This window comes from Pongo abelii, chromosome 16, assembly GCF_028885655.2.
Source record: "Pongo abelii isolate AG06213 chromosome 16, NHGRI_mPonAbe1-v2.0_pri, whole genome shotgun sequence".
Classification (NCBI taxonomy): Eukaryota; Metazoa; Chordata; class Mammalia; order Primates; family Hominidae; genus Pongo; species Pongo abelii.
This window is the reverse complement of record NC_072001.2, coordinates 55141260-55166804: the sequence shown is the minus strand read 5'-3', so window position 1 is coordinate 55166804 and position 25545 is coordinate 55141260. Positions and strand designations below refer to the sequence as shown.

General features: G+C 41.8%; 1 protein-coding gene and 1 long non-coding RNA gene across 5 annotated transcripts in view; one reads left to right on the top strand and one right to left on the bottom strand.

The window, feature by feature from the left end:
• MYO5C (myosin VC) overlaps positions 1–25545 on the top strand; it is a 105080-nt gene that overhangs the window by 77242 nt on the left and 2293 nt on the right. For 2 of the 4 annotated variants that reach the window (XM_024232524.2, XM_054531490.1), the window contains 8 exons: positions 1643–1730; positions 3046–3144; positions 4450–4604; positions 7704–7793; positions 10390–10540; positions 11209–11491; positions 23739–23913; positions 24749–24829. In XM_024232524.2, coding sequence (XP_024088292.2) covers positions 1643–1730; positions 3046–3144; positions 4450–4604; positions 7704–7793; positions 10390–10540; positions 11209–11491; positions 23739–23913; positions 24749–24829 — 1122 coding nt within the window. Of the gene's footprint in view, positions 1–1642; positions 1731–3045; positions 3145–4449; positions 4605–7703; positions 7794–10389; positions 10541–11208; positions 11492–11921; positions 13482–23738; positions 23914–24748; positions 24830–25545 lie in introns of those variants that run through there. The other 2 variants (XM_054531489.1, XM_063716156.1) reach the window with 2 other exon arrangements.
• The window catches only part of LOC112129051 (uncharacterized), a 29536-nt gene continuing 14466 nt past the window's right edge, over positions 10476–25545 (bottom strand). Inside the window, exon 3 of the long non-coding RNA XR_002911461.3 lies at positions 10476–11467. This is a non-coding gene — a long non-coding RNA (uncharacterized LOC112129051). The remainder of the gene's footprint in view (positions 11468–25545) is intronic.

The window sequence follows — 25545 nt, the reverse complement described above, 5'->3', positions numbered from 1 at the left end:
GCTGAGGCAAGAGGACTGCTTGAGCCCAGGAGATTGAGGCTGCAGTGAGCTATGATGACACTACTGCACTCCAGCCTAGGTGGCAGAGCAAAATCCTGTCTCTAAAAATACTACTGCTACTACTACTAATAATAATTAATAGAGATCTTATGCTGCTGGAGAGAACATCTTGAAATGGGCACTGTCATACATGGTTGCTAGGAATATAAATTGGTATAAACTTTCTTGAGGGCTTATTTGAAGGTATGGATCATGAACCTTTGGAAAGTACATTGCCTTTGACTCAGTAACACAACTTGTAAAGTTCTGTCCTAAGTAAATACTTGAACATGTGGACAAGATTTTTGTTCAGAGTGATCATCATAGTGTTATTAATCATAGAGAAAAAAAGCAACCCAAAGGAAACAAATGCATATCTAACCATAGAGCAAAGGTTAAATTGTTGTGTGATATAATATGACTTGGCTGTTAAAATGATGGTTTGGGTATATTATCAATGACATGGGAAAACGTCTGCAGTATAACTAGAGAAAAATGTAGGATATGAAATTTTGCATGTAATATGATCCCAATTTTATAAAATGTACATTTACCGTATTGGGAAAAAAGGAATGAAATCAAAATGTGAAGAGTGTTTTTTTTCTGGGTTATGGGTTGATGGGTGACCCATTTTATTAGATATATTATAAGATGGGCTTGAATTGGAGGGAAGAAGCTGTACTGACACCTCCGCTTCTAAGGTCAATAGAGTTCCTAACATGTCTACCCAGGGACACAGAATGGTGGCAGGGAGAGGTGGCCGCACAGAGTAGAAACAGCACAATGTCCCTCGGCCCCAAGAGTCCCTAGACGGCACACAGCTGCAGTGACCCTGCATGGTGGGTCTTTCTGGATCAGAGAAGCCTGAATTCTATATGTGTCAAATGCTCAGATCTGGAAGAACTTAAACACTGTATGTCCTTTATAGGAAATATTTCTAGGTATCCAAGGACTCTCCTGGTTCTTGAGCCAACTTCAGCATGGGCAAGGCCACCTCCTTATCAGGAAAGAAAGGCAAAACCAGGCCCAAATCTTTGCACATTTCTCTGGCTCCAGCTTCTGACACCTAGAAAGCCCATTTTCCCACATTCATATTTTTAAATTCTCTATGATGGGCACTCCTATGTAATAAGAGCAAGATAAATGTAGTATATGCATATAATAGGATATTATTCAGCCATACGAATATATGAAATGCTGATACATGCTACGACATGGAGGAATTTTGAAAACCTTATGCTAAGTGAAAGAAGCCAGACACACACACACAAAAACCTATTCTATGAATTTATATGAGATGTCCAGAATAGGCAAATCCGTAGAGACAGAAAGTAGATGAGTGGTTGCCAGGTGCTGGAAGGGAATAAGGAACTAGAGAGTGACACTAAAGGTTAGTTTTCTTTTTGGAGTAACAAAATGTTCTGGAATTAAATAATGGTGATTGTAGCACAACTCTGACTACACTAAAAAACCTTTGAGTTTACACTTTAAATGGGTGAGTTGTACGGTATGTGAATTGTAGGTCAATAAAGCTGTTACCAAAAAAAAAAAAATAGATTAAAGTGCTTCTAAGCTAAATCCTGGTTTCTTTTTATTGCTGTAGGATCTTGAAGAAGAACTAGACATGAAGGACAGAGTGATTAAAAAGCTACAAGATCAAGTCAAGACACTAAGCAAGACAATTGGCAACGGTAAGAAACAATACTTTTCTTATTCTTTTGAGCTACGGCTAACATGCACTCAACTGTTTATTTTCTTTCTGGTCCAAACCTTATGAAACCCAAAGGAATGATTCTCAAGTGGTGAGGTGTGGGACCTAGTGCTGGGCTAACAAAAAGATCCTTTGGGTCAGGAAGACAGCTCCCTCCCGCTCAGATGATACCAGATACGTTCATGTACTCGCAAGAGACATCCTATAATTAACACATTAACCTCTTCCTCTGTTAGCTCCCTTTTTTAAAAAATGAAATTGTGAACAAGTTTTCAATTAACTGCTTTGAAATTCACCTTCTCTCCCTGTTACATATGTAGGATCGGTAAGTATCCAAATTTCTATTAGAAAAGTAGAGAGCTAAGAAGCAGACATCCTGAACATGGACTGCACGGCACACATAAAGCGTCCTCGTGAGCCTCTGTGAAAGGGACCCTCCTCCCTTCTTCCCTCCTTCTGCTTCTGTCACTGAACTTTTCTGTGTTTGGCTCCTGCTCACATTTCTCACTCTTTCATTCTTTATTACCTTTTCCCCTTCCTCCCAGCCTTATTGCCAAGGCTGTATCTTGTTCCTTTTTCTATATTCATCTCTTTGAAGAGCAGCTTTATTCTTACTTATCCAACTCTCACCTCAAATTTGAAATGTCCACAAGCAAACTGAGGATCCTTTTCCTTCAGTAATAAATGACAAATGGCAGTCTGCCCCATGAGAGCAGGGCCCAGGTCTGTGCTTCCCAGCCCCTGCTGCATCCCCACTGCTGGGATGAATGAATGAACCACCATTCACCACCCTGGCTCACCTTTCAGACTTCTGACCTCCAGAGCTGTACGATTAAACATTTGTGTTGTTTTAAGCCTCTATGTTTGTGCTAACTTTTTACAGCAGCCATAGGAAACTAATACAGCCCTCTCAGTAAGGATCATGCACATTGGTACTTTGCACACCAAATGTTTCACAAGTCTTCTTTCACAGTAGCATCGGCATCTTGAAGACAAGGCAACATCTTGGATTTCTTTCCTGTTACCATGTGCTGGATACATATCAGGCACTCATAAGGCTCTTCAGAGGATAACTGGGCCTTTTCAGCAGCAGCTGTACTCACTGATATACTCACAAAGAGGAATCACTACTTGGAGAAATTCTTCAGGATACAATACAGTACAGTTTTAATGTATCTGAAAGCCACAGACATTTACATGCAAACCAGCCAGAATAGGGTAGGAGAGTAGTCACACTGTGAGACCTGTGAAAGCTGCTTTTGGGTATTTAGCTGATTGTTTGCCTCTGTCTACAGCCAATGATGTGCACTCGTCCTCAGGACCCAAGGAGTACCTTGGAATGCTGCAATACAAGAGAGAAGACGAGGCCAAGCTCATTCAGAACCTCATTCTTGGTAGTGAAACCTGGAACTCTGGATTTTTGCTTTCTCTTTGAGAACTTGCACATCAGTCAGTGCCAAAGTCCTGGGCAGGGGTGGTCCTTTTTCTGCTTTCTTCTTCCACTGCTTCTTCCCCCAGCCCAGAGTTTCTCAACCTCAGCACTGTTGACCTGTTAACTCTGTGAATGGGGAGTAACAAAGGATGGAGCAGCATCCTTGACTTCTACTCACTAGAAGCCAGCAGCAACCCCTAGTGATGACAATAAAAGATATCTCCAGGTATTGCCGAATGTCCTGTGGGGGCCAAACCTGTCCTCAGTTGAGAACCACTGCCCTGACCTTTTCCAAATTGTAGGGCCAGGGTAGAAAAGAAACATCACCTCATTTTTGTGTCTCAGCACAGGAGCCACCATGGAAGTAATCGTGGCTCTGTGCTCCATTTGACTTCTGAGAAATTTCTCTGCGGACAATGTGATGGGGCTTCCCAGCCATGCCTCAGTTACAGGAATGTCCCATGTGCATGCTCAAGAGTTGGTGGTCATAGAACCAATCTTACTGCACTGTCTTCACTGTGACCTTCCATGTGGTTTTCTGGCATAGGGAGAAAAATCTGCCTCCCTATCAGCTGGCCCCAAGATCTCAAACAGAAAGCCAACGTGTAGCCTTCCTTCCTCTTCTGCCAGTGACCCCCTCGGCTCATGTGAGCACCTCTACCCCTTTCTTTTCCCCCATCACTGGTGTCATGCAGTGTGAGCCTCTTCTTTGTTCTTCTGTCTTCCTGCAGCCAGGGGGACATCCTTGTTTGCTTATCTTAACTTTTTTTGTAAGATTTCTCTCTGCCCTTCATCCCCACTGAGCGTCTCCACCATTCTGTTCTCCCCAAGGCCAGCCAGACATCCTCTGCTGCACTGGGTATGCCTGCTTTCCCTATTCAAGGCAGCTTTATGTGATTGTGGACACTGTACCCCATCCTCATCAAAGCGCTTGGAGTAGGGGTGCATGGAACTGGAGTTTCTTTCTTACAATGGGGGTCTGAAATCCAGGGTTGCCACACCAGGGAAAAATAAAGATTCTGTCTCTTATTCAACCTTTTAGGAAAGAGAAAGTCCTTTGTAAACAAAAAGAGGAACAAGTGCCACCTGTGTATTTTGTGCCAAGAAAGGAGCCAGATGGAAATCCTCAAAGAGGAAATAAATCCATACACATTCAGGCACTGTGTCAAGCACAGAAAAGCAAACAAGCCCCTGCCCCTAGTCACAGGTTCCTTAGGAGAAGAGCTGACCTGTCAGCTGTAATCCTTATTGGCTCTTTCTGCTTCAGACTTGAAGCCCCGTGGTGTGGTGGTGAACATGATCCCTGGGCTGCCGGCTCATATCCTGTTCATGTGTGTGCGCTATGCAGACTCTCTGAATGATGCCAACATGCTGAAGTCCCTCATGAACAGCACCATTAATGGCATCAAGCAGGTGGTTAAGGTAGGAAATGCCTTTGACATTGGCCCCTGGTATCACATCTATGGAAATAACCAGATGCCCAGTCTTTGCCCATCCTGAGCCTCCATTGTGTGGTGAGCCACGTGATTCCTCAATCAAGTTTGAGGCCCAACTAGTGAAGGGAGCCACGCTGTTAGGGAAAGATAAATGGATGAGCATCTGCCATAGGCCTCAAAGCCTTACCGGCGAGACTGCAACCTGGTAGCCACTGCCCCACCACTGCTATCCCCTTAGGGTGTGAAGTTATCAGCTGTGAGGGGTATAGGTTCTATCTCTGTAACAACAGTAAATCATGAGAAATGAAAAGGAGTGAAAAATTACTCATCTCTTCCCTTGGCAATTATATAATTCTTCTTCCTAAAAGCACATTGTGTATTTTTATTCCCAGTCCACAAATGAAGATGAACTGTGTATTAGTTAGGTTAGTTACTTAGTAAAGTTAAGCTATTGTAGCTATGAGACACCTGCCACCTACCTTTGCCCAATATACAGTGTCTTAAAGAAGATGGAGGATTTTTCTTTGCTGATAGCAGTTCCATAATGAGCCATCTATGTTGGAAGGTAGCTCTGTTCTACGTGATCATGCAGGGACCCAGGTTCCTTCCAACTTGCTGTTGGCCATTCCCTAAGTTGGTGTCCTTATTGGAATGACTGGACAAGCAGGCAGCCAGCAGTTTACCACTGGGCAAGAGGGAACCTACCATAGGACACAGACCATGTGTGTATGGTATACATATCAGAAGTCACCAACTGAACTCTTTATGAGCAATCATCTCTTCATGGTGTGACAAGTGGATAATGATCAAAAATAACAATGACAAAGGGCGGGATTTTGTGAAGGCTAACTTAACATTAACATAAAGTTTATTGCTAATTTCCTTTCCAACTGAAACATAATCCTAAAATCATTCTTAGCATACTGATTATTTTTCCTGGAAACTCCATAAGTGATCAATGAGTAAATAACTGTATCTAAGCGTTGAAGATTTTTTTAAACAGACCTGGATCCTTGCTTACAGGGATAGTTGCTTTGTAAAAAGAGTTCTCTGGTAATGCTTGGTGCATTCTGGAATCTTGGGTGTGGGTAGGGTGGTTGACTTAGTTCTAAGCAAGACCTGGTGCTACCCTGAGTGTGGAAATTCCAGTAGCCACAGTGGAGTCAGTACAAAAACCTTCTCTCTCTCTCTGTTTTTCTAGGAAATGACCAGTTTACAGTTATGTTAAAAAGTACCCGTTTCTGGGAATTACAATGTACTGATCCATATTGGAAGGGGGCAGTAAGACATAAATAACACTAAAATAACAGTGTTTTCCATGCCCCTCCAAAAGGGAACTGATGTTTGATATTAGGATATATTTGAATTTTTAGTTAGGGAGACCCTACCTCATTTTTAGTAAAATATGTGTTCTAAAGAGTAATGAGGAATTAAATTCTATTTTAAATACTCTAGGGAAGGCCAGGTATGGTGGCTCACACCTGTAATCCCAGCACTTTGGGAGGCTGAGGCAGGCAGATCGCTTGAGCTCACGAGTTCAAGACCAGCCTGGGCAACATAGCAAAACCCTGTCTCTATAAAAAAGACAAAAATTGGCCAGGTGTGGTGGTGTGTGCCTGTAGTCCCAGCTACTCAGGAAGCTGAGGTGGGAAGATCACTTGAGCCCGGAAGGCAGAGGTTACAGTAAGCCAAGATCACAGCACTGCACTCCAGCCTGGGTGACAGAGCCAGACCTTGTCTCAAAAATAAATAAATAAATTAATTAATAAACTCTAGGATGAAAGAAATATAAAAACTAGATTTGTGAGAGATCAGAGTATGGTAATTCTCCTCTCCTTCCAAAAATATCATGAATTCATTATTTATCTGGAGTTAGGAATAGAAAATTCACATTTGTTTGGTGCTGGATACTTTATAGTCACCATCTTCACAGGAGCCACCAGAGTGTTTTTGGAAGGGGCTCCCATAAATTGATGTTTTCCCTGTCCATATTTGCATAAATTGGGTTTTCGTAAGACAAGCTGGCATTGTGTTCCAGCCCAGGACACACAGTATTTGCCTCCCCTTGATGCTCTGGAATGTTTAGCCAAATATTCATAAACCAAGAGATGCGTGGCATGAGGACTATAAGACCCCTTTCTCACCAGCATCTTCAGTCTCAACTTCTCTGTGGCCCCCTCCCTCTGCCTTTGCATGTGCCCAGGACCTCCCTCTCCCCACCTCCAGCACACAGCAGTTACAGCAATGTGCCCACATACCCTCTTCAGCCACTATTCCTTTCCCTCCACCCCGGACTGCCAAAGTGCTTAAACTAGTGTTCTCCACCAATTCTCTTTGTCACTCCTTGCAATCTGGCTTCTAACCCATCACTCTACAGAGAGATCACCAGTAACTCCTATTACTAAAACCAGTGGTGTTTCTTTACTTTGTATTCTCTTTAAATTGACCAAAGCATTAGCACCATCTCCTTGAAAGCTTCCTCCCTTGTCTTTTAAATCCCAGGATCTTCTCTGTTTTCCTCTTCCCCCTCTGATCACTGTAGCTCTGCCTTCACTGCTTGTTCCTCTTCTTCCGCCCTGTAAGTGGAGGCCTGCTCCCCAACAGTCCTAGTCCTGAGCCCTTCTCTCTCCACCCATTTCCCTCAAGGGCTAGACCTCCTGCCTCTCTGAGGTTTCTCCGGCTGCTCTGCCTCCCCATCCTCTCTCCTCGTCCTCTGAGCTTTGGTAGCACAGTCTACAGCCATCGTTTGGGCTCTTGACCACCTACTAACCTATGTTCTATCTATCTTCCCAGTGAGAGTGTGAACTTAGGAGAGCAAGAAGTGAAACTTGCATTTCTCATGCATCCCTTCAGGACCCACTTCACACTTCATAATGAGTGACACAACCTGTACAGAAACATGTTACAAACTGTGACCTATTAAATAAATATAAGCTCTTATAATTATAGTATGAACTGGATAAAAGCTTTAGTGAATAAAAGAAAAATTAATTTTGGTCAAAAGCTACAAATAACCAAACAGGTAAGATGCTCAGAGGTACAAGTAATCATCAAGTCCAATTTTGTCTTTTCTTATTTTTCTAAGGAACATTTAGAAGACTTTGAAATGCTGTCCTTTTGGCTTTCCAACACTTGTCATTTTCTCAATTGCCTGAAGCAGTACAGTGGAGAAGAGGTAGGGGGCGCCCACCTGCTTGTTGTTTTGTGCTGACAGCCAGTCTATAACCTCCTCCTGAGCCAGAGCTCAATAGAGCCTCTATTCTCTCCACCCAGGAGGCCAACAGCACATTATCTGTTGGACTCTTCGGTATACACCACAGGTAGGAGACTTATGGAAGCAGCTTAGATTTTGGGCATGGTACTAGGCCTCCTAGGTCTCCATTAATTTTGAATCAATAGGTAGATAAGATGAATTTTAAGTTTCCTTCTGGCTGTAAGACGTTTAGCATTATGACTCTAAAATACAGGCTTTGGTTTAAAATGCCTGTTCTTCACAGCTGTTCTCTCTACAGGACCCTGACTGTTCCTCCATAATCTATAAATATGTTTCCTTTGCCATTCTGACTCTGCTTCCAGGAGGCTGATGTCATAAAAGAGTTCTCCACCTTTAAGTACTCGCAGAGAAAAATTTCATTGAACTAAAATAACAAAGTGGCTTTCAGGGTTTTCAGTGCTCTCCAAAATGGCTGTACCATTTCACAGCCCCACCAGCAGTGTATGATGTTTCCAGTGTCTCATACCTTCACCAACACTTGGTATTGACAGACATTTTTATCCTTTACCAGTGTCAGGGTAAAAAATTATATCTTGTTAACTTAAATTGCATTTATTTGGTCACTAGCAAAGTCAAGCATAATTTTATATGTTTATTGGTCATTTGGGTTTCCTTTTGAATTGCCTAGTCACATCTTTTCTTTCTTTTTCTTAGGGTTGGTTTTTTTGTTATTGATTTGTGGGAGGTCTTTATATCATATGGATAGACTGTAGCTTAGCTTCTAATTTTCTTTATGAAGTCCCTTGTCACACAGTTTTTGAATTTTGATATGCTGAAATCTGTCAATCCTGTTCTTTTATGATTTGTGTCTTAAGAAATTCTTCCCTGCCCTGAGATCATGAAGATACTCTCTTCTAAACTTTTGTAGTTCACATTTAGAGTTCACAATTAATTATGTTTTTACCTATCCAAAATTGATATGTAAGGTAATGATCTAATATCCTCTTCCATATAGATAGCCAGTTGTTCCAATGGAAGGAAGTTAAAATAAAATATAACAGCAATCTTGACTAGTACTATAGAACAAAAGGAGAAGTAAAGAAAATCTAACCTCTGACTAAAAGGAATACCAAAACAGGAGGCACAGACTAGTCCATTTACAACAAACTGGCATCTGTGAGACATTAGTGGAAGAATGTTTTATTCAGCACTGTTTTATTGTCCTTTCTTTGCCCCCTTCAGCCATGTATAGAATGTTCTTTTCCCTGTCTGACTGCTTTTTCAGTTACCATATTTTTATTTCTAAAATTTCTCTTGTTCCTTTTCACCTCTGTCTCTTACCACAATGTCCTATTCTTTTTTTTTTTTTTCTTTTTCTTTTTTGAGATGGGGTCTCACTCTGTCACCCAGACTGGAGTACAGTGGCACGATCTTAGCTCACTGCAACCTTCGCCTCCCGGGTTCAAGCAATTCTCCTGCCTCAGCCTCCTGAGTAGCTGTGGCTACAGGCATGCGCCACCGTGCCCGGCTAATTTTTGTATTTTTAATAGAGACGGGGTTTCACCATGTTGGCCAGGCTGGTCTTGAACTCCTGACTTCAAGTGATCCGCCTGCCTCAGCCTCCCAAAGTGCTGGATTACAGGCGTGAGCCACCACGCCTAGCCCCATAATGTCCTATTCTTAATTTTTTCTTTTTCTTTAGTCTCTTTGAACATGTTAGACATATTCCATTAGTTCACTCAGGCTACTATAACAAAATACTGCAGGCTGGGTGGCTTAAACAAGAGATTTATTTCCTCACAGTTCTGGAGGCTAAACATCTGAGATCAGGGTGCCAGCATGGTCACTTCCTGGTGAGGGCTCTCTTCCTGGCTTCCTGACAGCCACTTTCTCCATCCCTGTGTCCTCACAAGACCTCTCCTGGGTGCATGGGTTGGGAAGAGGGAGAGAGAGGGCAAGCTCTCTCTGGTGTCTCTTCTTATAAGGACACCAATCTTATTATTAGATCACGGCCCTATCCTCATGACCTCATTTAACCTCATTACCTCCCTAAAGGTCCCATCTCCAAATACAGCCACACTAGGGCGTTAGGGCTTCAATGTATGATTTTTAGGAGGACACATTCAATCCATAACACACACTTTAAAATATTTCAACTTTGTCTGTACCCTGTAATTATAAGGTTATGAATCTCATTTATTGTATCCACTTACCTCTTCATAGCAGTTTGTTTCCTTGGATGCTCTGCAGCTTTGTTTCATTTTCCTATGCACTTCCATGGGCCTTCTATGAGCTTTTCCACTTAGTCTATAGGTTCCAGGGACAATGTTTGTAGGGAAGTGGGTGGGACAATGATAGTATGACAGACTGTGATCATATAGGAAATCAGTGCAATTTTTTTCTTATAGAAGGTACATGCTACCCCAAGCATCATTAACTCATTTAATATACATCAGACATTAAGTTTTAAGGTAAAAGAGTTATAGTAGCTGATTATTATGTTAATTTCCTACCTATTTGTATTATTCTAATATTTTATGTTTAAAATTACTTCTAGGAATTCATGAAGCATAATAGTCCACAACAGAATAAGAACTGCTTGAACAATTTTGACCTTTCAGAATACAGACAGATTCTCAGTGATGTGGCTATACGAATATATCATCAATTTATTATCATAATGGAAAGGAATATCCAACCGATAATAGGTAAGAAGAGAATTGATGACCAAAAAATATTTATAGTAACATTAAGACTTTTTAAAACATAACCTTGGTATGTGTAATGTGTGATTATGTGTAACATTGTTTAAAAAGCCGAGGAAATATAATCATGTAAATATCTACCTTTTAATTCTTTGCTTGCTTAAAATGATTCCATAAATAATAGTATGCTGTTGGTAGTTTTCTTTCTATAAGGATGATTTATCCTGAAGGAAAAAACTTGGGTAAACTTCTACTACTGCTATTTATGTGGTACTTCTACTTTTTGGCTTAGCCAAGTATTTTTGAAATCCTAAAGCCCCATTCGAATTCTTGTATACTTTCCTTAATTTCCTGAAATTTAAATACTTTAGGCTTTAACGCCCAGGCCATGAGTTGTCATGCTAACCAGCTTTCTTTCCTGTGAAGCTGAAAAACGTGCTGCTTCAAACCTAGAAGAGGAGCTGCAGCCCCGCTGGAAACAGCCGTCCATCCCTACCCCCGACACACACCCTCGTGTCCCAAACCCATGATTCTTTTGCTTTCTCTATCACAAGTACATCCACTGACTCTTGTAGAAAAATGTCCCATCTCCTGAAACAAACAGAAGAGCGTCGGGAACGTTCCGCGTGTGTCTCCTGGCGTGTCAGCGCAGCCTCCCTGTCTCTCCGCAGTTCCGGGCATGCTGGAGTATGAGAGCCTGCAGGGCATTTCCGGCCTGAAGCCCACAGGCTTCCGGAAGCGCTCCTCCAGCATAGACGACTCGGACGGCTACACCATGACTTCCGTCCTGCAGCAGCTGAGCTACTTTTACACCACCATGTGCCAGAACGGCCTGGACCCCGAGCTCGTGAGGCAGGCGGTGAAGCAGCTCTTCTTCTTGATCGGGGCGGTCACGCTGAACAGCCTCTTCCTGCGCAAGGACATGTGCTCCTGCAGAAAAGGGATGCAGATCAGGTAAAACCCAGAAACCGCCGCTCAGGCGGAGAGGCCTGTAGGAAGGATGCTCTTAAAGTCCAAGGCCTCACAGGCCTGACCCTCCCTGCTGCGATGTCAAACCCCTGTTGAGGCCCTACTGCTGTAGGGATATTCGAGTCACCCTAAGAACCCCCGGATGCTGGCGCCCAGGGCCTACTCCCCTCACACCACACCCTGCCAACTAGATGCACTGGCCTAGCCGCTTTAACCGAGAACCAGTAAATGTTTATCTTAAATGCTGGCCTTCTAGGGTGGTCGTGCACTCAACCAGTAGTGACCACCTTCTCTGAATAGCACTGCCAGGGGGAGAACACAGGAAACAAGGATTAGTCGATATGATCCCTGCCTTTGAGAAGCTCAGAATAGCTAAATAATAATTAAAGGCAACTATGATTAAATCACAAACAAGTGGTGCAGGAAATGTATCAGAGAGGAGAGACATTGCAGACGGAACAGTTGGGGAAGCCACAGAGTTGTGCCTTGAGTGGTAAAGGAAACAGAAGAACGTTCCAAGCAGGAGAAACGGTCAGAGGCATTGCAGGGAGTGAGTGAGGACCCCTGCTCAGGCTGCATGTGGAGTAAGCAGAGGCTGGTGTCGGGAGCAGCAGGACCAAGGTAAAGAGGTAGGTTGGATCCACACTGGGAGGGTCTGGAATGCCAGGCTAAGGCATTTGGAGTTCATCCTGAAGACTTGGGAATCTAGTTTTGAGGTGTGTCTACTATCTCTTAATTGAGAGACCATGGACCCTGAGCTACTATTTGAATTAACACTGATCAAGTGATTGGAAAACACATAATATAGGATAGATATTTAAGTTTCTTATAGTGTGTGCAGAAATTTGATACCTGTATCTGAGAACCTGGGGTAGTGATGATGGTAATGATGTAAGGGAAGGTGACAAAGAAAGTATCTATCATTATGCTAAGTGAAATAAGCCAGGCACAGAAAGACAAACATCAGAGGTTCTCACTTATTTGTGGGAGCTAGAAATTAAAACAATTGAATTCATAGGTGGTTACCAGAGGCTGGGAAGAGTAGTGGGGGGCTGAGGAGAGGTGGAAATGGTTAATAGGTACAAAAAAAGATAGAAATAATGAATAAGACCTACTATTTGATAGCACAACAGGGTGACTGTAGTCAATAATAAGTTAATTGTATATTTTTAAATAACTTAGAGGCCAGGCGGGGTGGCTCACGCTGGTAATCCCAGCACTTTGGGAGGCCGAGGTGGGTGGATCACATGAGGTCAGGAGTTTGAGACCGGCCTGGCCAACATGGCAAAACCCCATCTCTACTAAAAATAACAAAAATTAGCTGGGCGTGGTGGCACATGCCTGTAATTCCAGCTACTCGGGAGGCTGAGGCAGGAGAATCGCTTGAACCCTGGAGGCAGAGGTTGCAGTGAGCCAAGATCACACCATTGCACTCCAACCTGGGTGACAGAGCAAGACTCTGCCTCAAAAATAATAAAAAAGATAAAATAACTTGGAGTGTAGTGGATTGTTTGTAACTCAATAAATGCTTGAGGAAATGGATACCCTATTCTCCATGATGTGCTTATTTCACATTGCATGCCTGTATCAAAACATTTCATGGGCAGGGCACAGTGGCTCACGCCTGTAATCCCAGGACTTTGGGAGGCCGAGGTGGGGGGATCATTTGGGGTCAGGAGTTCGAGACCAGCCTGAGCAACATGGTGAAACCTCCGTCTCTGCTAAAAATACAAAAAAATTAGCCAGGCCTGGTGGTGCACACCTGTAATGTCAGCTATTCGTGAGGCTGAGGCAAGAGAATCACTTGAACTGGGGAGGCAGACGTTGCAGTGAGCCGAGATCGCGCCTCTGCACTCCAGCCTGGAGAACAAAGCAAAACTCCGTCTCAAAAAAAAAAACAAAAAAAAATTTCATGTACGCCATAAATATATATACCTACTATGTACCCACAAAAATTTTTTAAAAAAATTAAGTATCTTAAGTCAAAAAATAAATGTGAGAGGCATCCCTTATACCTTTTTAGCATTAGTGAAACTTTGGAGTTGGAGTCAATCCCCATAGACCATTCCCACAAATTCCAATGACAGCAGGGCGTGGTTTTCAGATAGGAAGGGGTATTCAGAAGGACTAGTCTGTGCAGATCTTTATGTCTTCATTGAGAAATGAGTTATGTTTATTTCACAAGCTCCAAGCAGATCCCGTAGTCCTCCGTAGTAGGTTTCAGCCCTAAAGTTCAGCCACATCAGAGCCTTTGCTCAACTCAATTCTCACTCCATCAGTGGATCCCCCAAGACTGAGTAGAGACATGAATGAAAAGGATCATGAGGGAGACACATGACTCTAGGTCTTAGAACAACTTCTTTGATGACAGGCAAACCCCTGCCCCCCAGGTACCCAGTACGTTTTCCCTTCCACCAGGTGGAAGTGGCCATCAGAGAAGTAATGCTTTGATAGTGTTTTGCTCTGAGGAGCATGTGCATTTTAGAGGCTTTCATTTAGTCATTTGGATATTCGTTAAGTGTCTGCCATAGCAAGACTTACAAAGAATTTGAAGTGGCTTTACAGTGAAAACATAAGCAATAAAATAATGAAATATGAACACAAGTAGAAAACTAGAACCAAAGAAAATAAAAATGTAAATAGTGGGCAGAGTAGCTTGAAAACTGGCTCTGGGCTTCCTGGTTGCCAGGACAAAAAGCAAAACATGATCAGCTCTTAGTTTTATTGGGTATTATAAAGCTGAGTGATTCCTGGGAAGATATAAAGATTTTTTCCTAGTACCTAATTATTTTTTGTTCCCAGTCACGAATTACAAAAATAATGCCTCACATGGAACGTTATCTCATAATCACCGCACTAACATTTTTACAGCAATTGCCATTGTGGCTGCTTTGCCCAGTGTCTCATGGAGACAGTTCTGTTAAAAACTAGAATAATGCAGGCTGAGGAGATCTGGGAGAATATGAAAGGCAAGGATTTAAGCCTTGAAGAACAAGTAGGATTTCAACAGACCAAGAATTACACAAATGAGCACATGGTGAAATGATGGAAAACTGAAGGCAGGATATGAACAGCCCGTTTGAATGGAACACACCAGGAATGATGGAAAAATTGGTTAGAAAGAGAGTGGAATGCTAGGGTGAGAAATGCATGGTTTATTTTTGTTGTTTGTTTGTTTGCTTGTTTTGAGATGGAGTCTCACTCTGTGGGTGAGTGCAGTGGTGCACTCCCAGGCTGGAGTGCAATGGTGCGACTTCTGCCTCCCAGGCTTAAGCGATCCTCCCACCTCAGCCTCCCGAGTAGCTGGACCCACAGGCGAGTGCCACCATACCTGGCTAATTTTTTGTATTTTTGCTTTAGACAGGTTTTTGCCATGTTGCCCAGGCTGGTCTCGAACTCCTGAGCTCAAGCGATCTGCCTGCCTTGGCCTCCCAAAGTGCTGGGATTATAGGCGTGAGCCACCGTGCCCAGCTGAGAAATGCATGCTTTAGTCCCTCAGCAGAAGCAGCCACTACAGATTTTTTTCTTCAACAGGTTTGAATTATGAATTCAATTGCTTTAATAGCTATAGGACTCTTCAGGTTATATATTTGATCTTAGGTGAGTTTTGGTAGTTTGTGGTTTTCAAGGAATTGGTCCATTTCATCTAATTTGTTGAGTTTATGTGCATAGAGCTGTTTATAATATTTCCTTGTCATCCTTTTAATTTCTGCAGGATTGGTAGTGATATTTGTCTTTCATTCCTGATACTGGTAATTTGTGTCTTCTGTTTTTCTATTGGTCAGATTTGCTAGAGGCTTATTAATTGTATTGATTTTTTTCAAAGAACCAGTTTTTTATTTCATTGATTTTTCTTTTCTTTTCTTTTCTTTTCTTCTTTTTTTTTTTTTTTTTTTTTTGAGATGGGGATGGTCTCACCATATTTCTCAGGCTGGTCTCAAACTCCTGGGCTCACACAATCCTCCAGCCTCAGCCTCCAAAGTAGCTGAGACTACAGGCATGTGCCACCACACCTGGCTAATTTTTAGAGACGCAGTGTCTCTATATTGCTCAGGCTGGTCTTGAACTCCTGCCCTCAAGTGATTCTCCCACCTCAGCCTCCTGAGTAGTTGGGATAACTGCCATGAGCCACCGCACCCAGAATTTTTTTGTTTTTAATTTAATTGATTTCTGATATTGTCTTTGTCATTTCATTGCTTCTGCTTAGTTTGGATTTATTTTGCTCCTCTTTTTCTAGTTTCTAAAGGTTAGAAGCTTTGATTATTGACTTTGAGAACTTTATTTTTTTCTAAGCATTTAATGCTATACATTTTTCTCTTAGCACTATTTTAGCTCCATCCTACAAATTTTGATGTTTTCTTTCCATTTTTGTTCAGTCCTAAATATTTTCTAATTTTCCTTGAGGCTTACTGTTTGACCCATGGATTATTTAGAAGTATGTTAGCTTCTAAGTGTTTGGAGACTCTCTTGTTATCTTTGTTTTTGATTTTTGGTTTAATTCCATTATGGCCATAGAACATACTTTTTCAGTAAAACTCTTAGGAACAGAAAGTAGAATGGTGGTTAGGGGATTTGGGGAGTGAGAAAAGGAAGTTGCTGTTCAATGAGTATAGAGTTTTGGTTTTATGAGATGAAAGAGTTGTATAGATCTACTGTATAACAATATACATATAGTTAACACTACTGTACTATAACAGTGGTTAAGATGGCAAATTTTATGTTATACGCTTTTTACCACAATTAGAAAAAAATCTCGGTGTGCATACAGGTTGAAATATACTGTAGATTTTGATACTGAAATGGAACCTGTATGGACTTACCGTTCCACCTTGCCTGGGACTTTCCCAGTTTTACTTTAAAAATAAAAATCTCTAAATATTTTTATGTTTTTTAAAAAAGAACATACTTTAAGGCCGGGCATGGTGGCTTACGCCTGTAATCCCAGCACTTTGGGAGGCCAAGGCAGGCGGATCACGAGGTCAGGAGTTCGAGACCAGTCTGGCCAACATAGTGAAACCCCGTCTCTACTAAAAATACAAAAAAAAAAAAAAAAAAAAAAAAATTAGCCAGGTGTGGTGGTGTGTGCCTATAATCCCAGCTACTCGGGGGGCTGAGGCAGGAGAATTGCTTGAACCCGGTAGGTGGAGGTTGCAATGAGCCAAGATCGTGCCACTGCATTCCAGCCTGGATGACAGAACGAGACTCCATCTCAAAAAAAAAAAAAGAACATATTTTTTATTATTTAAACCCTTTTAACATTTGTGAAGATTTGATTTTATGACCAAGAATATGATATGTTTTTGTGAACATTATGCATGCAGCTGAAAAGAATATGTAGTCTACTCCTGTTGGCTGGAAGGTTCTATAAACATCAATTAGACTTAGTTTGTTGATGATATTCTACTAGTTCTATTAATTACTATAAGGAGTGTTGAAGTTTCCAACTGTAATTGTGAATTTGTCTATTTCTTTTCTCAATCTGTCAGTTTTTGCTTCATGTATGTTAAAGCTCTCTTGTTTGGTACATACACATTAAGAATTGTTATGTCTTCTTGGTGAATGTATTCTCTTATCATTATGTAGTGTCCTTCTTTATCCCTCTCTGGTAATTTTCTTTTTCTTTTTCTTTTCTTTCTTTCTTTTTTTTTTGAGACAGAGTCTGACTCTGTCACCCAGGTTGGAGTGTAGTGGCGTCATCTCGGCTCACTGCAACCTCCACCTCCCGGGTTCAAGCGATTCTCCTGCCTCAGCCTCCCAAGTGCTGGGACTACAGGCGCATGCCACCACGCCCAGCTAATTTTTGTATTTTTGGTAGAGACGGGGTTTCATCACGTTAGCCAAGACGGTCTCAATCTCTTGACCTCATGATCCGCCCGCCTCGGCCTCCCAAAGTGTTGGGATTACAGACATTTACAGACATGAGCCACTGCGCCCGGCCTCTCTGGTAATTTTCTCTGCCTGCCCCAAAGTCTACTTTGTCTGAAATTAATATAACCACTACAAATTTCTTTTGATTAGTGTTTCCTTAGTATATATCTTTGCCTATCCTTTTACTTTTAACCTACCTATATCATATTTGAAGTGAATTTCTTGTAGGCAGCAGATGTTTGTATCTACTTTTTTTTTAATCCAACCTGACAATCTATGCTGCTGCTTCTTTGTTTTGTTTTTGGAGTCAGGGTCTCACTCTGTCCCTCAGGCTGGAGTCCAGTGACATGATCATGGCTCACTGCAACCTTGATCTCCTGGTATGGTGGTCAGATATGGTGGCACTCGCCTGTGGGTCCAGCTACTTGAGAGGCTGAGGTGGGAGGATCGCTTAAGCCTGGGAGGTGGAAGTTGCACCACTGCACTCATCCACAGAGTGAGACTCCATCTCAAAACAAGCAAACAAACAACAAAAATAAACCATGCATTTCTCACCCTAGCATTCCACTCTCTTTCTAACCAATTTTTCCATCATTCCTGGTGTGCTCCATTCAAAGGGGCTGTTCATATCCTGCCTTCAGTTTTCCATCATTTCACCATGTGCTCAAGCAATCCTCCCTCCTCAGCCCCACAAGTAGCTGGTACTACAGGCATATGCCATTTTTGTAGAAACAGAGTCTCACTATGTTGCTCAGGCTGGAATCTATGCTTCTGAACAGGGACGTTTAGATTATTTTAATGTAATATAATATTTATATTTAGGATTACCATTTTATTTCTGCTTGTTGCTTCTGGTTTTCATTTCTCCATTTTCTTAATCTGCTTCTTTTGGGTTATTTGAAATTTTTTAGTATCCCTTTCTAAATTATTATTTTTTTTTTAGTATTATCCCTTTGATCTTTTTTGTTGTTGTTGCTCTAGGGATTCCAGTATATATACTTAACTTTTCACAGTCTATTTAGAATCAATATCTTACCACATCAAGTGGAATGTAGAAATCTTACCATCATGTAGGCCCCTTTAGCCTCCCTACTTTATGTTGCAGTGTCTTATATATTAGATCTACATACATCAAAAACTGTACCATACAATATTGTAATTTTAGTTTTCAACCATCAAACATATTTTAAAGAACTCAATAAGAGAAGAATAGTCTATTATACTCAACCAGGTATTTACCATTTCTGTTGTTTCTTCATTCCTAATGTTCCAAGTCTCATTTTTTTCCAAGTCTCATTTTGATATAATTTTCCTTCTGCCTGAAGAAAGTATTTTAGTATTCCTTTTAGAGCAGTTTCACTGGCAATAAATTCTTAGTTTTCTTTCAGTTGAAAATGTCTTCACTTTACCTTTATTCCTAAAGGGTATGTTTGTGGGATGTAGAATTCTGGATTGACAGTTGTTTTCTTTCACCACTTTAAAAATGTTTTACTTTTTTTCTAGCTACTGTGGTTTCAGATAAGAAATCCATAGTCATTTGAATTATTCCCCATAAATAATGCATAATTTTTCTCTGATTGCTTTTAAGATTTTTTTTGTCTTTGTCTTTAGTTTTCCACAGTTTGTGATGTGTCTGGGTATGGATTTCTTTGGGTTCAGCCTGTTTGGAATTTCCTGAGCTTCTTGAATCTGGCCATTCACCAAATTTGGTACATTTTCAGCCACTATTTTTTTAGATATTTTGTCTGCATCATACTCTTTGTCTTCTCTTTCCAGAACTTCAGTGAACCAACTGTTAAAGACTTTTCATTATTGTCCCACAGGTCCATAAAAATCTGCTCCTTTTTCTTAGTTCTTTTCTTCTGTGCTGTTCAGATTGGATAATCTCTGTTAATCCTTTCAAGTTCACTGACTCTCCTCTGTCATCTCTATTCTGCTAGTAAGCCCATTCAGTGAGTTCTTTTATTTCTATTATTGTATTTTTCAATTCTAAAATTTCCATTTGGTTTTTCTTTATATCTTCTGTTTCTTTTCTGAGACTTTATATCTTTTGATTAATTACAAGAGAGTTTGGCTTTACTTTTTAGAGCATTTTTATGATGACTTCTTTAAAGTCTTGGTCAGATAATTTGAATATCTGTGTCATCTCAGTGTTGACTTCTATTAGTTGTTTTGTTTAATGTGAGTTGAGATCTTTCTGGTTCTTCATATGCCAATTTTGAATTGTATATTGGATATTTTTAAATACTGTATTATGAGACTCTAGGTCTTCATCTTTTAGTTTTTTTATGTTTTATTATTATTATTATTATTATTTTAGTTACCCAGGCTTGAGTGCAGCAGCACAATCTTGGCTCACTGCAACCTCTGCCTGGGTTCAAGCGATTCTCGTGCCTCAGCCTCCCGAGTAGCTGGGATTACAAGCGCCCACTACCATACCTGGCTAATTTTTGTATTTTTAGTAGAGACGGGTTTTCACCATGTTGGCCAAGCTGGTCTCGAACTCCTGATCCCAAGTGATCCACTCGCCTCAGCCTCCCAAAGTGCTGGGATTACAGGTGTGAGCCACCATCCCTAGCCAAGACTCTAAGTCTTTAAATCATATGGAGAACGTCAGTATTTTCATCAGGTGGACAATGCACTTGGGTCCAGACTGCAAGTTCTGACCACCCTCTATGCTTTGTGGTTCTCATGTCATTTCCATGTGTAAGGGTTTTGTGGTGCGCTTTGGGTCCGTTTCATATGTGTGAAAAACGGTGGCCAGCTTGGAACTTGAGTAATGGTATGTTTCATAGTTCAGTTCTCAAATTCTGTATATGCTGTTTAGGGTCAGATTCATGCATGGGCTCAGGGATAAACCCAGGAGTTAATAAAGAACTTTAACAAATTGCGTTTCCCAACTTTCCCAGGCTCCTCCCTTTCTGTGGCATTCCTATTACTTTCTGCCCCCTTTTTGGTGCTTCAGCTAGAAAACTGGAGCGTTCCTTAACTTGCTCTGCAGTGTACTTACTGCAGACGTCCCTATCTGGAGCCAGATGGTGAGGGCAAAGAGAGAACCTTGAACCACAGATCCTCCAATTGGAAAGGAAGTTTCCCTTCTCTTCGAGTTTTGGGTTCCTCCTGGCCTCCTTCACCACCACTGCTGTCGACATGGGATTGGAACTTGAGCATGAGAGAACAGAGAAAAAGGAAAGGGAAGAGGTAGGGCATTGAGCATTAGGAGGCCCCTTTTCAGCTCCTTGAGCTAGAACCAGAGAGCTCCCCTGCAGGTCTTTGTTGGCATTGATGCCCACCTCTGAGTTTAAAACTGTGGCAAGTAGAGGCCAGTGAATAGCAGAGGGGAAAAGTGATGATCTCATTTTTGACTTGGAAGGATTCAAATTCTGGTCATCTTCCCCAATACACCTACTACTATTTACTTTTCCAAGTCCTCAAATAGCTGCCCAGTGCATTCCATCCAGGCTTTATAGCTGTGTTCAGTGGGACAGACAAGATGGAGTGTGGTTACTCCGTCTCACCAGGAACTGGAAACCCACCACACATCTTTGAGTGGGAGAATTAATGTGCTCAAAATTGAGATTTTAGAAAGGACTGTGGCAGTATTTGAATAGGGTGAATTAGAAGGGCTGAGATGGGAGCCCCATTAGAAACCTGTAATAAAAACTAAAAGTAGGGCTGCGCGCGGTGGCTCACGCCTGTAATCCTAGCACTTTGGGAGGCCGAGGTGGGCGGATCACGAGGTCAGGAGATCAAGACCATCCTGGCTAACACGGTGAAACCCTGTCTCTACTAAAAATACAAAAAAATTAGCCCGGTGTGGTGGCGGGCTCCTGTAGTCCCAGCTACTCGGGAGGCTGAGGCAGGAGAATGGCATCAACCCGGGAGGCAGAGCTTGCAGTGAACCAAGATCATGCCACTGCACTCTAGCCTGGGTGACAGAGCGAGACTCCGTCTCAAAACAAAAACAAAAACAAAAAACTAAAAGTAGGCCAGGCGTGGTGGCTCACACCTGTAATCCCAGCACTTTGGGAGGCTGAGGTGGGCAGATCACAAGGTCAGGAGTTCAAGACCAGCCTGGCCAATATGGTGAAACCCCTTCTCTACTAAAAATACAAAAATTAGCCGGGCGTGGTGGCAGGCGCCTGTAGTCCCAGCTACTCGGGAGGCTGAAGCAGGAGAATCTCTTGAACCCAGGACGTGGAGGTTGCAGTGAGCTGAGATCGCACCACTACTCTCCAGCCTGGGCGACAGAGTGAGACTCTGTCTCAAACAAACAAACAAACAACAACAACAACAAAAACTAAGCAAAAGTAATAAGAACTCAAACGAGTGGGACAAAAGTAGCAATGCAAAAATGGGGTATAGTGAGAACCAACCCAAGATATATTATCTCACACTCACTATCCTATGGAATAACATTAATTCAGCATCACTGTCCAAATGTTACAGCCAGGGAGAAGACCTACATGGGGCATTGCTAATCCTTAAGGTCACAGCTGGGACTGACTGACTTTATTTTGTGAAAGTCTCACTCTATCACCCAGGCTGAACTACAGTGGTGCAATCTCAGCTCACTGCAACCTCCGCCTCCCAGGTTCAAGTGATTCTCCTGTCTCAGCCTCCCAAGTAGCTGGGATTATAGGTGTCTGCCACCATACCCAGCTAATTTTTTTGTATTTTTAGTGGAGACAGGGTTTTGCCATGTTGGCCAGGCTGGTCTCGAACTCCTGACCTCAAGTGATCAGCCTGCCTCAGTCTCCCAAAGTGCTGGGATTATAGGCGTGAGCCACCATGCCTGGCCCAGAGCTGGAACTGACTTTAGAGATCACTTTATTCAACACTCAATTTTTTTTAGCAGTTTCATTGGTATGTAATTTATATACCATACAGTTCACCTGTTTAAAGTATATAGTTCAGGCCAGGCACAGTTACTCACACCTGTAATCCCAGCGCTTTGGGAGGCTGAGGCAGGCAGATCGCTTGAGGCCAGGAGTTCAAGACCAGCCTGGCCAACATGGTGAAACCCTGGCTCTACTAAAAATACAAAAATTAGCCGGGCGTAGTGGCAGGCACCTGTAATCCCAGCTACTCAGGAGGCTAAGGCAGGAGAATCACTTGAACCTGAGAGGTGGAAGTTGCAGTGAGCTGAGATCGGGTCACTGTAATCCTGCCTGGGTGATAGAGGGAGACTCCATCTCAAAAATAAATAAATGAGTAAATAATGTGTATAGTTCCATTGTTTTTGATATATTTACATAGTTGTGCAACTATCACTATAATGTAATTTTAGAACATTTTCATCCCTCCAAAATGAAACCTTATACTCATTAGCAGCCACTCTCATCCCCCACCCCAACTCCCTACCCTGCCCAGCCTAGGAAACCATTAATATGTTTTCTTTCTCTACAGATTTTGCCTATTCTGAACATTTAAAAATAAATGGAATCATAAAATGTTATATTTTGTGGATGGCTTCTTTCACTTACGTAATGTTTGGGAGGTTCATCCATGTAGCAAATATCAGCACCTCATTCCTTTTTATTGCTGAATAATATCCCATTGTATGGATAATGCCACAGTTTGTTCATTCATTCATCAGTTGATGGATATTTTGGGTTGTTTTCACTTTTGGGCTATTATGAATAATGCTGCTGTGAACATTTGTGTACAGAGTTTTGTTTGGACATGCTTTCACTTCTCTTGAGTACATATCTAGGAGTGGAATTGCTGTGTCATATGGTAAGTCTGTATTCAATTTTGAGAAACCACCAAACTGTCTTCCCCAAGAGCTGTACCATTTTACTTTCCCACTAGCAATGTTTGAGGGTTCTCAACACTCTCATTGTGCCCAGAGAGGTCGATTAACTTCCCAGGCTCACACAGTGGATTGGCAGGACTAAAACCCATGCCTCTTAACTCATAAACCCATGTGGCAATTAGTGACAGAAATAAGAATAAAAACTGCAGTCGACTCAAAGAAAGCCTTCACTAGTTGAAAGATTTCTGCCAATTCAAAAGAAAACAGTTTTTTATACTTATGGAAGTCTTCTCTTCAGATATCACTGTTTCTTTCCTTTAATCAGTTTTCAAAATTGTATTTTGTAAGTGATTGCAATCACTGTTCTTTGCTCAGATTTTCCCCAAAGTCTGTAGCTGTTCTGGCCCCTCAGCCTAGACCACCATGAGTCTTAGAACTCTGGATTGGGAGAGCTGATTATCGGTCCAACTCCCTCATTTTGCAGATGAGTAACTGCTGACCTGTGGTCTTAAGGATCTCAGCGAACTCTGGTACCCTCTCAGGACACACAGGGTTATCTGGCACCCTTCCCTAAAGTATTCTCTGTTCTTCTGCCTTTCCCTCCAGGTGCAATATCAGCTACTTAGAAGAATGGCTTAAAGATAAGAACTTGCAGAACAGCTTAGCAAAGGAAACTTTGGAGCCCCTCTCTCAGGCAGCCTGGTTGCTTCAGGTCAAGAAGACCACAGAGAGTGATGCCAAGGAGATCTACGAACGCTGCACCTCACTGTCTGCTGTGCAGGTGACCGGGCTTGCCTAGTGTCTCCCTGGCTCTTCCCTGACACATCAGTGCAGTGGGCATTGCCTTTCTTGGTTTAGCCAGCTGTGGGCACCCTGATTCTGTGTGTACTCCCGGGAGCATACCTATCACCCATGGCCCACCGTTTTATCTAATATTTATTAAATACTAACACTAGGTCTTAAAAACATAGAAATGGGCTGGGCGAGGTGGCTCACAGCTGTAATCCAGCACTTTGAGAGGCCAAGGTGGGAGGACTGCCTGAGCCCAGGAGTTTGAGACTAGTCTGGGCAACATAACAAGACGCTCTACCAAAAAAAAAAAAAAAAAAAAGCTGGGTGTGATGGTACACACCTTTGGTCCCAGCTACTTGGGAGGCTGAGGCAGGAGGATCGCATGAGTCCGGGGGTTCGAGGCTGCAGTGAGCCATGATCATGCCACTGCAGCCCAGCCTGGGCAATAAAGGGAGACCCTATCTCAAAAATAATAATAATAATAATGACACACACACATATACACAAATGTCTATGATGCATTCATTCCCTGCCCATTAAACTCACAAATGTGTATGTGGAGGGGTGGGCATGTGGGAGGTGGGGAGGCTAGAAGGGGGCTCCTCTTACTGTTTTTTGATTATCTGATTTGCCTTTGCTCCCTATGGCACTTTTCTCCCCTTGTTTTCTTTTCTTGGAAATAGGTAACATACAGTTCCTGAACCAAATTATAGGCTAAAAGAACCACCTGTGCTTCCCAATGGTTCTCAATAACCAGAACCATTATTTTATGAACAGAGTTATTATTTTGCATGGTCTAACACCATGTTATGTACTGTTTGCAGATCATAAAGATCCTTAATTCATATACACCTATAGATGACTTTGAGAAGAGAGTGACTCCATCCTTTGTTCGCAAAGTACAGGTGAGATTCTTAAGGATGTGCCTTTTAATTTTACTAACTATGGTATAAGATGTTGATACTTAATTAACATTATAGAAATCCAGGATTAAAGTACATTTACCCACATATACAAATGAAAGGCACCCAGCTCAAAGGTAAGCAGGAAATTTTCCTGTGAAATTTTCAGAATCCACCTTAGTCCAGGTGGGAAGGGAATGAAAACACCAAAATCATGTTTCCCATGCTGTATTCTGTCAATATATCTTATTTCTTACTGATCGTTGAATACTGTGCAAGTGGGCAGAGGCTGAATGGAAACAGAGACCATTTTTCTTTTATAATCATTTGTATAACCATTTTTTCTTATATAATCCCTAAAGTTTCTCCCCTAAGGAACTCTAGGGCAGCAGTTCTCCAAGTTCGGCTCAAGGATCCCTGGGAGTCCTTGAGACACTTTCAAGAGGGTCTGCAAACTCTTCCTTTTTCTAAATATGTACCTGTGGATTTTCTAAATAGGTATCTGTGGATTTTCTCAATAGTTATCTGTGGATTTTCTTCGTGTACTTCAACCAAAATAACATATCACAACAAATTGAATGCAGAAGCAGATATATATGATATATCGTATATATGATAATATAGCATATATATTAAAACATGGCATATATAATATATGGTTATATATGATAATATATTAAGTCAGACATGAAAGAGATTTGCAAAAATTGAAAATACCA